The sequence below is a fragment of the Macaca thibetana genome, chromosome X (assembly GCF_024542745.1).
Source record: "Macaca thibetana thibetana isolate TM-01 chromosome X, ASM2454274v1, whole genome shotgun sequence".
Lineage (NCBI taxonomy): Eukaryota > Metazoa > Chordata > Mammalia > Primates > Cercopithecidae > Macaca > Macaca thibetana.
In genome coordinates this window covers 69,768,377-69,784,700 of record NC_065598.1, presented here as the reverse complement: position 1 = coordinate 69,784,700, position 16,324 = coordinate 69,768,377, and the positions used below count along the sequence as shown (strand labels likewise).

Sequence of the window (16,324 nt, the reverse complement as noted above, 5' to 3'; positions counted from 1 at the left end):
AAGGCATGCCATGGGTGATCAGGCCACGCTTCCACTCAAATGGAGTGGGCAAGTTCTCAAGACTAGTCTTATCAAGTTTCAGATGTCCAGACACCAAGTACCAGTTCCTTCCCGGTGTTCAGCCACTGCACTGGTCCTCCATAGGGGCCTGCCACACACTGCTCTGGCAAGGCATTCCTATCAGGGCAAATACCTACCTGGGAGTGCTCTCATGATCTGTGTCCCTCGGGCTGGTTGGAGTCCCCTGCAGGGATATTCCACAGGGCAGGCTTAAGCCGCCTAAGGAACTGCCTTGTCCATCTGCCAGTCACCTCGCTTCCCAGTCAGGGAACCAAGAAATGTAGCAGGACAAGCCGCAGACAAAACTCCTCAGACACTGAGTTGAAGAACAAAGAGGTTTATTCATCGGCAAGACTCCCGTCTCAAGAGCCAAGCTCCCTGAGTGAGCAATTCCTGTCCCTTTTAAGGGCTCATAACTCTAAGGGGGTCCACGTGAGAGGGTCGATATCAATTTGAGCAAGCAGGGGGTATGTGACTGGGGGCTGCATGCACCAGTAATCAGAACGAAACAGAACAGGACAGGGATTTTTACAATGCCTTTCCATACAATGTCTGGAATATACAGATAACATAACCGGTTAGGTCAGGAGTCAATCTTTAACTACCAGGCTTAGGTCAGGCAAGCCCAGGCCTGGTTTCGGGTCTGGTTCCTTGGTTTCGGGTCTGGTCCCTAGGCGCTGGGCTACCTGCCTTTAGTTTCACTTCTCTTTCTTTTTCTGAGTATAAAACAGTATAAAACAATATGAGAGGGTTTGTCTCTCTTCTTTCACCATGATATGAGAGACCCAATGATTATCAATTGTTGGTGTCCTTCCTCAGTAGCACATTTAGACGTGAACATATGAGCAAGTGATCTCTACCTGGGAAGGTGGGGCTGAACCTAAGTTATATAAAGTGACTATATTTATAGACTAAATAGTCTAGTGATTCCCTCCCTTCTTTTTTGTCACCAGGGCTGCAACAACTCTGCTGTTTTCTGTAGCTTTCTTAGACATAATTGACATACAAGAAACTACAAGTTTAAAGTATAAAATTTGATGAGTTTTGACATATGTATACACTCATAAAACTATCAGCACAATTAAGATAATAAATCCATCACCCCCAAAGTGTTCCTTATTCCCTGTTATAAATACACCTCTCCCTTCCACCACCCTCCTCCCTTGCAGGCCCCTTCTTTCCTTCTTGACGTAATATAGTAGTATTAAAATGTTCCAACTCAGAAAAGCAACCAGATTCTCTGGATCTGAGCCAAGAGTGAAAAACTTTCCTTGGGTCTTGCTTCCTTCCTTCTTTGAAAAGAAGCCAGATCCTCCCAAAGACCTTTCTTTGCAGCTCCACACAAACAACTCCAAGACAAGATCAAGGGCCTTAAGAAAGTTACTGGGAAACTGGAATACTTGAGCAAGTTGCAAGGAGGATTCTAAAGTCTGCAAATTACTTGAGGATGAACTAAAGAAATATTTAGGAAGGAAACATTGTTTCCCTATTATAAAACAGAATAAATTTTAGTAATAATAAAAGAAGAAAGTCCCTCATAATCCCATTACCCTAAGTGAACACTCAGTTATTTGGTATTTTTTAATTCTTGCCGCTTTCCCCGTGAAAAAGAAAAAAGCCTCTATTAAAACCTACTTTGAATACAACTTTTGAGCTTCAGTGTTTATATTTCTTTTCTCTACATACCTCCAGCATAAACCTCCATAAGCTAGAAATAAAAGTTTGTGGTTGTATACTTTTCTTAGGTCTCAGAGAATGAATTAACATGTATTCTTAGAGGAAGTGACCGCAATATGCTAGTCAAAACAAAAGCTCCATTTTGGTTCTGTTTGCATGGTCTGGAGAATCAGAATCTATAAAAATAGGAAAATGTTTTTCTTTGGGAGAAAAATTGTTTTTCTCAGGAAAAGAGAAAAAAACAGGAAAGAGAAACTCCTGAGAAAATCCAGCTGCTATAGCCAAAGTTATACCTTTTGTGGAGTGAGCACTAGGATGACAAAATTAAGTTCTGAGTGTACATAGGCAAGTAACACTTCACATCTCTCCACCAGATTGGAAGGACCCATTTCAATGTTGATTTTCTATGTTCAGCACTACAGATGGCCTGCCAATCAATTAGCATGCTGTGTAGTTTACCTCAAATTTATTGGAGGTGGTGAGTGGAGTAGAATATGTGTTTTCCTGGGAGTCAAGAAACCCTAGCATAGTGCCTCACAGAGTGGGCACTCAATAAACATTCACTGAATCAGCAGACCTGAGATCTAGTTTTAGATTTTGCCAACAATTTACTGAAAAAGTCAGTAACTTTTTGAAGAGGAAAGAATTTAAATTGATCTATCCTTATCACCATCTACCAATATGTAGACATGAGCTAAGAGAAGTGAATTAGTTTATCAAAGATACTTAAGCGTTTCTGGTCTCTAGCTTCTCAAAGTACAAAATAGGGGTAGCAATTCTTTCATATCTCGTGAGGATATTGGGTCTAATAATATAACAGATGTAAAATTGCATTGAAATACATAAAAATATTACATGTATATAAGGCATTATTAAGACTATTAGTAGAAGCTTCAAACTCACTAACCAGAAGGGTAAGGGAGCTGGAAAACAAGAAAAATTAGGCTGCATTCCTAGGTGGTCATTATCTACGGATTGGTGTTCAGGGAGCTGTGTGCACCTTCAGTAGTATAATCAGACACAAAATGAAAAGAAAGGGATGCTTTGAGTTTGGACCTATAACTAGAGACCAAGGAAGATCATCCTATGTAGCTAGGGGTTCACATCAGCATCCACAATATCCTTGCTATGTATCTTTGGAAAGTGACTTGATTGCTCACATCTCAGTTTCCCTATCAGTAAAATAGGGCAATTGATGGCTTCCTCATAAATGTGTTGTAAAGAATATAATTCCAAGAGGTTGGATCAAGAATGGAAAAGTTTTTTTCCCTTAAATCTTTTCAGAACTAAATGATGTGCCTTCAGGAGCAGCCATGGGAAATAAAACCTCTTTCTGAGATTTTCATAAGGAAAGGGAGGATACATTTCTTACTCCCAACTCAAAGACAGATAGTTGTGCTCAAAATTCTAATTTTCTTAAGAACAATGAAAGTGTATCTTGAAAGCAAAAGTTGTACCCTGATGGCTTTTACGCTTTAATCAAGCTTTCCTTTAAACCATCTCAATTCAAAAGGACTCGCAGCCTAGTCTTTGTCCACTTCAATATGCAAACAATATGCTGGACCCACACTAAAAGCTCTTGGCAGCCTGGATCACTGCAACCCCTTTTCTTAGTCAAGCTGTGTGTTTTTAATCTGTAAACTGCAGCTTCTTGGATTATAAACCAGTAAACTACATTGACATGACATGATGTGGGTAAAACTGAACAGGTTGAAAGGTGATGGCACATACGGGATACATATCAGTTCACTGTCTTGTGCTTACACAAGTCTTACTGGAATGGGAATGGAGAGATAAAAGAGGGGGTAGAGTTTATTCTATGAGTTGGAGATGTGCCTTACTCAACCAAGCTGGCCTCTTTTGTTTTAGTCTGGGTTCATTGTTTTGACAAGATTTTAAAATGACACTGCAGGTTGAAAGTTCTGAGATAATTGATGCTAGACAAGTATGACTGAGGGCCAAAATTGTCTATTTTATTGGTTGTTCTTGTTAAGTAGTGACAATGGAATCAGAATCACCTTCTGATGATTTTTAAAACATTTATCTTGTTATAAAAATTATGTTAGCTTTTGAATTAAACACTTAGAAAGGTAGCTAACGATAGATAAACTTTGGTTTACTTTCTTTTCACTCCTTAAAGATAGCATAAAAGAAAACACCTAGCATCAAATAACAAACAAAAGTACACATACACAAATGTGCTTTCTGGCAAAATTGTATTTTACAGTCTATTCATAAGCAAGTTTCTGAAATTGTGAACAGACTTGGAAGGGCCTGTGATTCTAGCTTTTAATTATATAGCTTACTACTAAGCTTCCTGAGTGACTGACATATAGCACAGCACATGACAGGAGTTTTCTGGGGATAGTTTCTAAAAGTAAGAGTCCTCTAAATTATCTTCAACCCATTGTACATCCATCTGTTCCAAATACTGCCTTACAGGGAATTACACCCTGCTCCAACTCCCCTGCAGATAGCTTAGAGACCCAAAAGGCACCACTAAAAACAGAGCACTTTAAATTTCTCTTTGCTTTCTTTCATTCAGAGACTATAACCTGCTGTATCTCAATAGGCTGAAATCCACGAACAGCAGATGGTGTGGTGAAAAAAGTGTTAGGCAGTTCCCCAGGGCTGATGGAGCCAGAGTCACTTTGCACCGAGCCTCCACTATTCTCAAACTGGGAGATTTTCTTTTTGATCATCTTTCTCTCCTTGGCTCTGCGATTCTGAAACCAGATTTTCACCTGAAACACAATGAAGCAACATACTGAATGCAGTTAACTTAGTGATTTCTGATATTGTACACAGACTTTAGCATTTACAAAGCCCCTTCATATGCATCACTTCATTTGAGCCTCACAATGACCTTGTGAAATATGCCCACTTAACAGGTTAGAAAAAAAGCTTGAGACTTAGAGAGGGCAAGTACTTTGCATGAGATGAAACTGAGATCCAAGTCTAGGGCTACTAACTCTGAATGCAATAATCTTAATATTATACCTTACCCGCCTCCTCTGTTGCACAGGTGGAAATAAATAACGCTGGAATGATAGATGCTGAGGAGTGCTGATAAGAGAGAGATATTTAAATAGCAAAGGTAATTATAATCAGCCATTTCTATGTTTTATTAATATTTCACTAAAAAGTCCTATTAGTAAAATATTAATAAAATAAAATAAAATAGAAAATTTATCTTCCTATCAGTAATAGTATACTATTAATAGTATACTATTACTGATAGGAAGTTTTTCTTCCTATTAGTATACTATTACTAATAGGAAATTTGTCTTCCTGTTAGTAAAGTATTAATGAAACATATAAATGAGTGAACAAGGGTGATGAAATATTATATATCTCTTGCTGGAGATAGACAAGAGCAATATCAATGTGCATTCACACGTGGTCGAAATGCAAGCTACTTGGGATAAGGCAATGCATCAAGGGAGTTTACAATTCTAGAATTCTGATTCTATTGAAATTGACTATATGGGACATGTTTGATATACTTCTGGTGTACCTGTCTCTCAGAAAGGCCCAGGTTAACTGCCAGCTCTGATTTTCTCCGGATGGTGATATATGTGTTGCAATGGAATTCCTTTTCCAACTCCAATCTTTGATGATCAGTGTAAACTACACGATACTTTTCTTTTGTCCTGGTTTTACCTGTTAGGAGAGAAAGCATTGCATTTAATCATTTTCTGCTTCTTGGAGATTGTTTTAGTTAAAGAAATCATAGACACTCTTCCCACCCTCATCTTTACTTTACAATATAAAATAAATATATTTTTGAATCAAATATTCATAAAAGTCCATTTCTCCATTAAATACATTCTCATCTGTGGCTATGATAGCAATATCTCAGTCTACCATCTATAGACATAGACATATATCTATATATCTATATCTCTCTTTATACATAAAATCAATATCTCTTTAATTAATGTTTCTCCTAAAATGATTGGTCAAATCACAATCATCCCATCTTGACCTATTTTTATAGCAGAGCATTGAAAATGCTTAAACACTTTAACCCATGGTGTTTATTACCTTCCCACTTACATATGTGATTAGCATTGGCAGTAATAGTAATGCCATTATACAGGTACTTCCCATTACATTTTATGCAGTCTTTCCATACTGTTCCTGTTAAACCTCTTACCTACCTTCTTGAATTGTGCAGAACATGTCTTATCTCCATTTTACAGATAAGAACATGAAACTCAGGGTAAATGACTTTGTGTTAGAGAATTGAGGAGTGGGGACCCAAGCATATATCTTTGACTCCTATTTAAGCATGCTAACTAAATGTTATTCCAAGTTCAAATATGCTGGGATGCATAATAATGGCCCAAGAGTGGAAAACACTTGTGGGATCCTGACACTATAGTTACATAGTTTCCTAGAGTTTGGTTTGAATAGTAATTTAAAAAGAAAATATTAATTGTCATTTAGCAGATTCTGTTTCAGAAAACCCCGTTACCTATTAGAAAAAAAAAATAGTTTTTATGTGGGAGTCTTAATTTTTATTACCAAGTGGATAGTGAATGGGGGAAGGAGGAGGTATTGACTTAAGCAGAATAAAGTGAGTATTCCATGCCCTTTGAAAGGATATACAAACATTTGCTTTGTATTACAACATTTAACTAATTCCTCATGCCCTCCTTCAAATAGAGCTTTATCCTTCCTTTCAAAATTTCCAAAGGTACTTAGGAAGTTCCCTTTTCTTTTTAATTTCTCTACCCTCCTCCAGGATCTTCCTCCTTTTCTCTGTGGGTTTTAAATACTCCTTCTGATCTTCCCTGGTTGTTTTTATGTGATTTTTTGGGGGCGATCCGTAGGACAAAGACGTCTTTAAAGTGATTCCCTAAACTCCATTGAAGTGTTAAGATACAGCACAGGCCTAACAAAAGAGCAAAAGAGTTACATAGCATCAGATCCCATTCTGAATCTTCTTCTTTACATTCAGGAACACCAGCCAATTGGTTCAGAATTTACAAGCCTCAAACAAATGTGAGACACCCTTTCATCTCCAGAAAAGGGGAAAAAAAGGACATGAGTGAAGAAACAAATTTTAGATAAGTGATATATTTTAAGATTAATCTAAATGGCTAAATAATGAACTGAATAAAATCTCCTTTCCCTGCCCTTAGAAAAGGAAAACTATGTGGTCCAGTCAGTTAACCTACCTTAAACTCCTAAATTCTGAGCTGATTTTCTGAATCTAAGCAAAAACCTGGAAACCAGAAGTTTGCCTTTGGGCATGTTGCAAAGACAGAATGTATATTTAGAGAAAAAATGAAAACTTGGAGATTTAATTTATTTCTAGAACATCGAATCTTGAGATCGAAATGTATCTTTGAAATCATGTTTTCTAAAACTCTTCTTAATCTTAAAGTTGCTGAGTGTTTAAATTATAACTTGAGGCAGACTGGTTAAAAATTCAACTTGTCTTTATCCATGTTTTATGCTCTTTGATCATCAATAAATATAACCAGACATCAATAACTCTGGAAACACTGTAGTCCTTCCCCACCCCCATTGGTCATAAATTCCCCTCTTGCAGTTTCTTCTGACGACAATAAAGTTAAGACCAGGCCCCTTTATTTGCCATAAAAATCCTACCCTTTCCGGCAATATAACCTCTGAAGAAAGGAGGGGTAAGGAAGAGCCTGGCTGCATATCAAAGCCATGTGAAGTGTTAAAAAGAGTCTGTTGCCAAAATCTGATAGATAAGACCTGAAACTCCAAGAAGATGTAGCTCAGGGGAAAAAAACTGACTACACAGTTTACGAAGAGAAATAAATTTGAATTTCCTGGTGCTCCTTTTGTGTCCCTCTCCTCAAATTGTCTCTCCCAATCCCATTGCCTCTTCTTCTTAAATGATGAAACCAGATAAAATGATGAAACCAGAATAGACGATGAAGGGGATTTGGACATTTTCTGGTAAAGTATAATGTCCATATTCCCATACCCAAGCACTAAAAAATAGCACTAACAGAACGAACTTTTATTGTTCAAGCTGTTTTCTTCTTCTAGAGACTACGACATTTCTCAGTGTGTTGGGCTCCATTTTCAGCCGTTATTGAGTTTATTTAGAAAATTAATACTATCTAAGATGTATTTGCCTTCTCCTCAAAGAGTCAGAAAAACTTCTATAGTTAAAGATGGATGGAGTCCTTCCCATCCTCCCAACCACATTATCTCCCCAGAATTCACAAGCAAATGTCACAATATATGATAACTTGTCACCCTAAATAAAATTAAAATGCTGTTCATTTGAAAGACTGGCTGCAAAAGTGCCGCTAGGCAGAAAGTCACTCTCCAAACATAGAGGTGATGATGATGATGGGAGTGAGTGTAAAGATAATAAAAACAAATATTTTTCTGTAGGAAGTACTGTCTAATTGACCCCACTGTGAGGACTTTTCATCTTATGGGATTTATTTCACTGTTTATAGCTAAAAATTGCATCCAAATTCATTTTTTAAAAGTTGTCCTGTGAAATGAGCAAAACCAAGGAAGACAATGATAACTCTCGAGAATTATTAAGCAACTAATTTCATGAAGTGTCCTTATTGAATAATGCCTTTTAAGCATAAATTCCTCCATGTTGTCCAGTGGCTTAAAACAATCAATCAGAATCAGAATCAATCACAATTACTTCCTCCTCTCCCCCTCTTTTCCACTTCTAACAGAAAAGTCTCCCTCTAGCCTGCTTAGGTTATCACCTCACCAATGTTTAAAATGTGAAAGCGCATGAAAATATTTAACTTTCCATAGAAACTTTTCTATCATAATCCTTTTTGCATAATATTTAAAGTTAGATATGTATAGAAATAGACCACTTAGAGAACTAAGAGTAAATAAACATGTCTTCCATTTAAATCAGATCACTTAGGGAGCAGTCATTTACTCTATGTGTCAGCCTCTTTGCTCTCATTAGAAAATCACATGCTATAATGGTCGCTATGAAATGTTTTCTGATTGTCCACTAATACGTGTATTTTTCTTTTTTTAAGTTTATTTAAAACATTTTTCAGTAATGGAAATAACTTTCATTTGACTACCTTAATCAAGGGTTACTTTCATATTGAAGTTCATCTTTTCCTCTCAGTCATAAACCTTATGTTGTCCCACAATACTACAGGGTGAAGTGGAAAATTTAGGAGGATCTGACTCAATCATTCATTAAACAAATATTTAAGATCCACTATGCACTAAGCATATAAATGGGTGCATTTTGGTCCTCAGTGGGTGGCCCAGTGAGGTGATCGGTTTAACTTTTTTCGTTGGGTTTATAACCTGATGTTCCTTGAAAGGGCTTCAATGGATCCATGAATCTCCTGAAATTATGTAACAAATCACTTGTGTGTGTGCTGCTGTGCCTTTGTGCATTTTTCTAGGGAGATAACCAAAGTTTTTCATCATATTCTTAAATTGCTGCTAAATATGCACCTTAGACTATAAGAATACAGCTAAGGGGTTATTTTCATTTATAAGACATTAAAATTAAACAAAGTTTTAATTGAATGAAGCCTTATCTATAGAATAGGCTGCCAATAATCTAAAGGGTTCCAATATCATTCAATTTTAAACTTCTCATAGAAATTGGATAGAAAATCTTGTGAAGATGCCATTGTAAAGTCAGGTTTGAGGGTTTAGCTAATGATGAAGGTGCAAGAGACTAAGGAGCCCTTTTCAAAAACTTCCCTGGCATTAGAATTACCCAAGAGACAGACTCAGGCTAATAAAAGCAAATGTAAATGGAAGACCTTTAATCAGACAAAACTGTCATATTTTTCCTCAAAAACGGAAAAATCAAGGCTGGAGATAATTTCTTTTATCTCATCCATTTCCTCTCTTGTTCTCTATTGCAAACAGCACACCAGTGACTTTCCTCTTAATGTGTTTCAAAACATAATCCTAGACTGCGAGCAACTACTTTTCTAGCTTTTGTGTCTTTTTCTGATTGTTAGGGTTTAGTGAGTGGATGTTAATTATAACCCCGAGATTAGATGTAATAAAAACTCCGGGAATGCCCCACCCTAACCTCTTTTTCTGTTCTACTTCGTCGACAGACTCACTCATATTTAAAAAAAATGCAGACTTACTTGCAAACGCTTGAAACGAGTTCAGCCAAGTATCTGAACTCTACTTTCACCTTGGGATTGCTACTCTAGTGATGTTCTAATACACAGAACTTCCTCTTCCTGGCTAAACGTTCTCCTAATGGTAAAAATGGGTCATTTCCCACCCTCCTGCCTTTGCTTTTTGGAGGAAAGACAAAGTGCAGAACTGAGAACAGGAGCATAATCATTGTGGACAAATGCTATTGAAATGCCATTTCCTCCCCAGAGGGATGAAAATACTCAGAGTCGATTTTTACTAATTTTCTCTAATGACAGGGAGCGAGGGTTGGAATAATAAGAATGTAATAAAAGAACAACAGTTGAAAACAAACATTACTACCCTCCCCCCCCCCCCCCGCGCTCCGGTCTAAGATTAAAGTAGAACAGCCACTTCCCTCGCCCTGGCTCCCAGCAGTCGCCCACTGGCTTGCTGGTTAGGCTGAGATCGCGATCGCTGTGCCTTCCTGGGCGCTGCCGCAGACCTGTATTCAGCCCCTATGCCTGAGAGACGCCTGCATTGATAGTTATGAGGGCTTTAGCCATTTATTAGTGCTGGAGCTGATTCGTTTGCGTGCCCAGCGGGTGTGAGGGTTAGTCACCGTATTATGTGCCAGGTCAGTGCTCTAGCCTTCTCGCCTGCCTTAACACTTGGGTTAGAAGAAAGGACGTTGTAAGACGGCAATGGATTTTAGGCCAATTTGCCTCTGCCAACTTGTAGGAAGGAAGCTGGAACTTCCCTGAGAGGCCAGGGTGACGAGGCTGCTTTGCCGCCGGGGACTTCGTGGCTAAACTGGAGAGTCTGTTGCCAGCCAAGCACTGTGAAGCTAAATTGAGCATCACCAGCTTTGGGGGCGGGGAGGTGGGAGACAGCCCACTCGGATGGGTAAGGGTTTGGAAATGGAAGTCAAGCAGCAGTGCCTGAACAACGAGACACCACAGCTGCCCTCTCTCTTCATTCACTCGTTGAACTTTCTCATGCATCTCTTTTCCCATGTGGGCAACTACAGGATTGCATCCTCATCCTTGTGGCTCAACATACCCATTGTTCACTCACTCACTTTTTTCATGGAGCAGCGAAAGGCGAAAATCACCTCTAGGGTAGGTTTAGTCCCAATCGCTGCACTCAGTGAGAGAGTTTTGAGCCCAGGCGAACGCGAGGGAGATGCCTAATAGGTCAGTCAGCCATATAGGGGTCTCCTCAGCTAAGCCCTCTTGGGAGAGGCCTGAGAAGTGCGAGGGCAGGCCGACCCAGAGAACTAGCGCAGAAGGGAAGGAAGGAAAAGTGTGTGGGCATTGGAATTGATTACTCACCCGTCACCTGCACGGTCTTGCGCATCCATGCATAGGGGCTGTGGCGGCTCCTGCTGGGGGAACTGGCGTTGGCGGCGCCTGCGTCCGTCGGGACAAGCGATCCACCAGCCGGGCCTGGTAGGCTGCTACCGCTAGTTCCACCGCCCGCAGGGCCCAAGTTGCTGTAGTCGGTCGAGCAGAAAGCGGCGGGGCTCGAGGTCATGTCGTTCACCGGCACTGTGCCCATTGTACTAGACTGCCCAGGATACACGCTCCAGTCTTCTCGCGGGGGACTGTAAGGTGAGCCCCAGTCTCCCAGAGACTGCCTGTGAGGATCCATGCTGGGCATATGAGGATAGCCCATATAGTGCGAGAAAGCCGGTGCCACAGCGAAATTGGAGGCTGGTATAGGACTCCCACCGTCCCCCGTGCCTCCTGTCCCAGCTGTGCCGCCACCCCCAGGGATCCTGAGAGTGCCCGGGTACATGCCTGTTTCTTTCTCCAAAAGGCAGCTTCCGTACATCGTGGCTTGGGTAGAAGGCGCTCCCTAAGCCATCCTGAGGTCCCTGTAAGGCCCCAACTCGACTTTGAGAAGCCCAGATAATAAATTTATCAGTACGTAGTTGTGCCGCAAACTCCTCTGCACCCCTCAGACTACTCCATCCCACGTTTCCTGCGAGGGTATCCAGGTGACTGGTAGCCCTGTATAGATAGGCCACCAATGGCTGGGCTGACGTCAAGGGGCTTCAGGCTTTTACATAGCATTTGCATTCAAATGAAGGGCCATTTCACTTTCACAGGAACTTGTTCACCCACTCCCCAAGCTCCCAGGCCTTTCTGTCTCATCTTTCTTGATTCTGTCCATCTGGTCCCCATAGCGTCAGTATTGTGCTTTTGGGGACAGGAACTCCTCCAGGGGTTTCTGACCAGCTCCCCGCAAAGTCAGACAGAGACCTGCAGAAACCGGGCAAAGTTCCGCTCTCTAGGAATCAGTCCTTACACCGCGGCTCCCTCCCTTTCACCGATCTTCCCGCGTCCAACCTGCATCTGCAGTCTCCTTCTGCCCAAATTCCCTCGCAGGGGTTTACCGCAGGGCACTGGCCCAGGCTGCCAACGAAAAGAGATTTCCCTTACTCTCCTCACTCCCTCCATCAAGAGGGCGCCTTTGTTTCCAAGGGCAAAGATTCATTTCACAACTCTGTTGAGTGTCTACTGTGTGCCAGATACTGTGTAGGCGTGGGGATACAGCAGTGAATAAAAGACAATTCTTGCTCTGCCTTCCTAAGATTACACTGTAGTGGATGGCAGGCTGAATTAATCGAATGTTTTACAAATATGCACAAATTAAAGAAAGATGAATAACGTAAGTTATGAAAAATGGTAGGAGAGAGAGAGAAGAACCATGTAGATAATAAACTTTCCTATTTTCATGTCAGTCCACTACTCTCAGGTGTCTCTTTTCTGCCAGGTATGGCTTCTGTCCGAAATCTAGTGCCTCAAGGGGCCAGAACTCTTGCAGTCTCAAATCCATAGCCCCTGCAGCAAACTAAAAAAGTTTTCTTTGTAAAACTCCAATCGTTGAAAAAGACATAGACTTGCTAGTAGATGCCAATGAAATCAGTACCTTGCCTCAAGAAACCAGGTCACCTCTTGTGTTCCTCCTCTCCACCCAGCACCCCCAAGACCTACCACAGCCTTTACTCCAGGCTGTTTCCTACTCAGGAAATTTGCTCCTACACAAAATCCAACATAACCTGGCACCCCCATCCCCATTTAGCTAATCCCTCTATGGCTTTGGGAAAGTCACTTAACCTCTCTGAGTTTCATGGGTTTCCCCTTTTAAAAATAGATAACCTAATTGTATCTACCTTACAAGCAGTATTTCCTCAGATAATGCAAGCAAACTGCTTAACTTAGTGCTTGGCATACAGTATGGGACCACTGTATTCACTCAACAAATATTTATTGAGTACTTAGTGCTGTTCTATGTATGGAGACATCAGTGGTGAGCAGATAAAGCCTCTGGCTTTATTAAGCATATATAACAGTGGGGAGAAACACTGATAAGTAATTAGATTTTATGGTATATCAGACAGTAATCGACTCTATGGAGAAAAAAAAACAGGGAAGGAATATACAGAATGCTGGGAGGTGGATGTCGCAATTTTAAATGTGATAGTCTAGGATGACTTCACTGAGAATTGACATTTAAGTAAAATATGAAAGAGTTAATGGAGTGAGGTAAGAGGAGAGAGGATTCAGAAGAAAAAAACAAGTGGAAAGAGAATGTTCATTTTCTGTTGGAGAAAGTGCAAGGAAGACAGTGTAGTTAAGACTCGATGAGGTCTAAAAGCTGAAGGGAAATAGGCCATTGCAAAAATTCTAGTTTTTGCTTTGAGGTAGGGAGACATTACAGGGTTTAGAGCAGAGGAGTGACATGATTTGAGTTAAATTTTGAATGGCTCTCTCTGGCCTTTGGATCAAAAATAGACTGTAAGTAGACAGAATCAGGCAGCAACCCAAATGTCCATCAGTGACAGACTGGATTAAGAAAATGTGGCACATATACACCATGGAATACTATGCAGCCATAAAAAAGGATGAGTTTGTGTCCTTTGTAGGGACATGGATGCAGCTGGAAACCATCATTCTTAGCAAACTATCACAAGAACAGAAAACCAAACACGGCATGTTCTCACTCATAGGTGGGAACTGAACAATGAGATCACTTGGACTCGGGAAGGGGAACATCACACACCGGGGCCTATCATGGGGAGGGGGGAGGGGGAGGGATTGCATTGGGAGTTATACCTCATGTAAATGACGAGTTGATGGGTGCTGACGAGTTGATGGGTGCAGCACAGCAACATGGCACAAGTATACATATGTAACAAACCTGCACGTTATGCACATGTACCCTAGAACTTAAAGTATATATATAAAAAAAAAGACTATTGCAATAATACAAGTTAATGACAGTGTGGGGGAAGATAAGTGGTTGGATTCTGTATATGTTTTGAAACTTGTTTCAGAGAAGAAGGAAAATGAGTAATTGATCAGAAAAGACCAATTAAAGTCTGGTGCTGGGGAGAAGGGACTAAGAGGCAGGAAAGTAATATAGCTGTTGGCACTTTTTACACTTCTTGCATATTATTTTATCTTCACAACAGCCCCATGAGTTATTGTCATTGCCATTTTAGAGATGTAGAAACTGAGGCTCAGAGAGGTGGCATGACTATTTAAATGCACATGGCTGGTGTGTGGTAAAGCTAGGTTCAAATTCTGGGCCACCCTGACTGCAAGGCAGAGTTCTTCAATTGGTCCGGGCCAAATACACAACATCAGGGTTTAGAATTGGGGCTTAGCTTCTATTTTCTTTCTCTGCTCAAGCTTTCAGGCCTGGCATTCAAGTCTTCACAATATAGACCCAATTACCTCCCATTATTCTTTCACCTGTTCAATTCTGAGGCAAACTATACTATCTGATATTTGAAAAAATATGTCAGAGTGGAAGCACATGGAGGATCTTTAGAGGCTGACTAACCCAATATTATTATTTAACAGATTAGGAAACTGATGGCTTGAGAGAGGAAGATAATCTTTAGGGAAGTGAACCCAGGTCCATTGACTACCAGGTCAGCACTCTTTCCACGAAAATAAAACTATCTTTGCATATGCAATTCTTTCTACTAGGCTGTTTCTCTCTACAATTTTCTAATTGCAGAAAGAAAAAATATTGTTCAAAATCTCCCAATTTTTCTTTAAGAGATGTAGTCTCACTTGTCACTCAGGCTGGAGTGCAGTGGCACTATCATAGCTCACTACAGCCTCGAACTCCTGGGATGAAGCAATCCTTCCACCTCAGCCTTCTGTGTAGCTGGGACTACAGGCACATTACCAACTTACCCAGCTGTCTCTATTCGTCAAGGTTCAGTTGAAATGTGCCCTTCTCCCTGAAGCCCTATGTAGTGATGCTCCTCTCAGAAAACACTCTTCCTCTTCTATGAATCCCATTATCAATTCCCCCTTCCTGATGGACTGATGGAGACTATTTTGTCTACCTTAGAGTTATTTGAGATCTTATCTGAATCTTCTGAAATTTGAGCACCTTGAAGGGGCATAGGGAAGTATGTTTGAACCCAGTGAAATAAAGCGCCCTTGTACATGGTAGGGTCTTGGGAAATATTTGTGTACTGAATCAGTAAATTACCTTGGAACTGTAGATTGGAAATCACTGTTTGATCCAGCCCCAGGGATGTCTGGAAGAGAAGCGAGTAAGAACATTGCCCAGTGCTTGACAGAACTTGGCTTCAGGTTTCCTCTGGTTTTTGTTTGTGTGTGTGTGTGGTGATGGGGAGGAACAGACAGGGAGGTTTAGTCTGGTTTATTTAACTGGAACTTTTGATTTATTTCTTAACCTGAAGATTAACCAGAGAGGCAGCTTCTCTGCAGAGATCTTACTGTCACTAGGGAGTAATCTCTTAGTTTTTCTGAGACTTAGAGAGGCAGGTATCAAATAGGGCATCTGTTGGACTCTGGGCTGACTCCCACTGATCAGATTTGTTTTAAGGCTTGTGGGAGATAATGAATGCGAAATTGCTTTGTAAACAATGAGATCCACCTATGATGAACTATGGAGACCCGGGTAAACCTTTTCTTTAGCAGCCATAATGCTTTGGGAGAATCCGAGTGCCTGGTAAATATTCTCTAAGCCTGGTCTGGCCTCTCAGTTCTGTGATAGTAGTCAAAGGTTACTCTCCACCCTACTACACCCCTCCCTAACCCTTTTCCACTACCCTGGTTCAGATTCAGGCCTGATCTGGGTCTCCGTGCTATGGAACTTAGCTCCAGTCATCAATCATTGGGCCCTCCTACTACTGGTAGGGAGATGAGAAATCCAGAGTTTTTCTTTTTTGTTTATATGGTAACTGAAGCTGAGAGTAGGGCAGGGTCTTACCCAAGGCAGACACTATTAGGTGATCTGTGGAACTGCGGTCTAAACCCAAACATGACTGAATGTAGACCTCTGCAAGGCACTTCACCTCTCTCAGCCTCAGTTTCCAACATACTATAAATGGGGCAGACAATAGAGACCATTCTATAGGGATGTTGGGAGGATTAAGTGCACCAGTAGTGTGCTCAGTGCATAGCCATTATTATTGTCATCT

The 16,324-nt window shown here is 40.7% G+C and overlaps 1 protein-coding gene across 1 annotated transcript; it reads right to left on the bottom strand.

The window, feature by feature from the left end:
* Positions 1–3,689: 3,689 nt before the first annotated feature.
* Positions 3,690–11,879, bottom strand: CDX4 (caudal type homeobox 4). Its single transcript, XM_050776409.1, has 3 exons — positions 11,178–11,879; positions 5,255–5,400; positions 3,690–4,481 (listed from the first exon to the last, which is right to left on the bottom strand). Exons 1-3 carry the CDS (start codon positions 11,677–11,679, stop codon positions 4,275–4,277), a joined length of 855 nt encoding a protein of 284 aa, XP_050632366.1. The 5' UTR covers positions 11,680–11,879; the 3' UTR covers positions 3,690–4,274.
* Between the last annotated feature and the right edge of the window lie 4,445 nt (positions 11,880–16,324).

Excerpts from the sequence above, each read along its gene's own strand:
- CDX4 (XM_050776409.1), bottom strand. The coding sequence starts at position 11,679 with ATGTACGGAAGCTGCCTTTTGGAGAAAGAAACAGGCATGTACCCGGGC. Across the intron at positions 5,401-11,177 it reads CAAGACCGTGCAGGTGACGG|GTAAAACCAGGACAAAAGAA; the intron begins GTGAGTAATCAA and ends CTCTCCTAACAG. Across the intron at positions 4,482-5,254 it reads TGGGCCTTTCTGAGAGACAG|GTGAAAATCTGGTTTCAGAA; the intron begins GTACACCAGAAG and ends ATTGTGTTTCAG.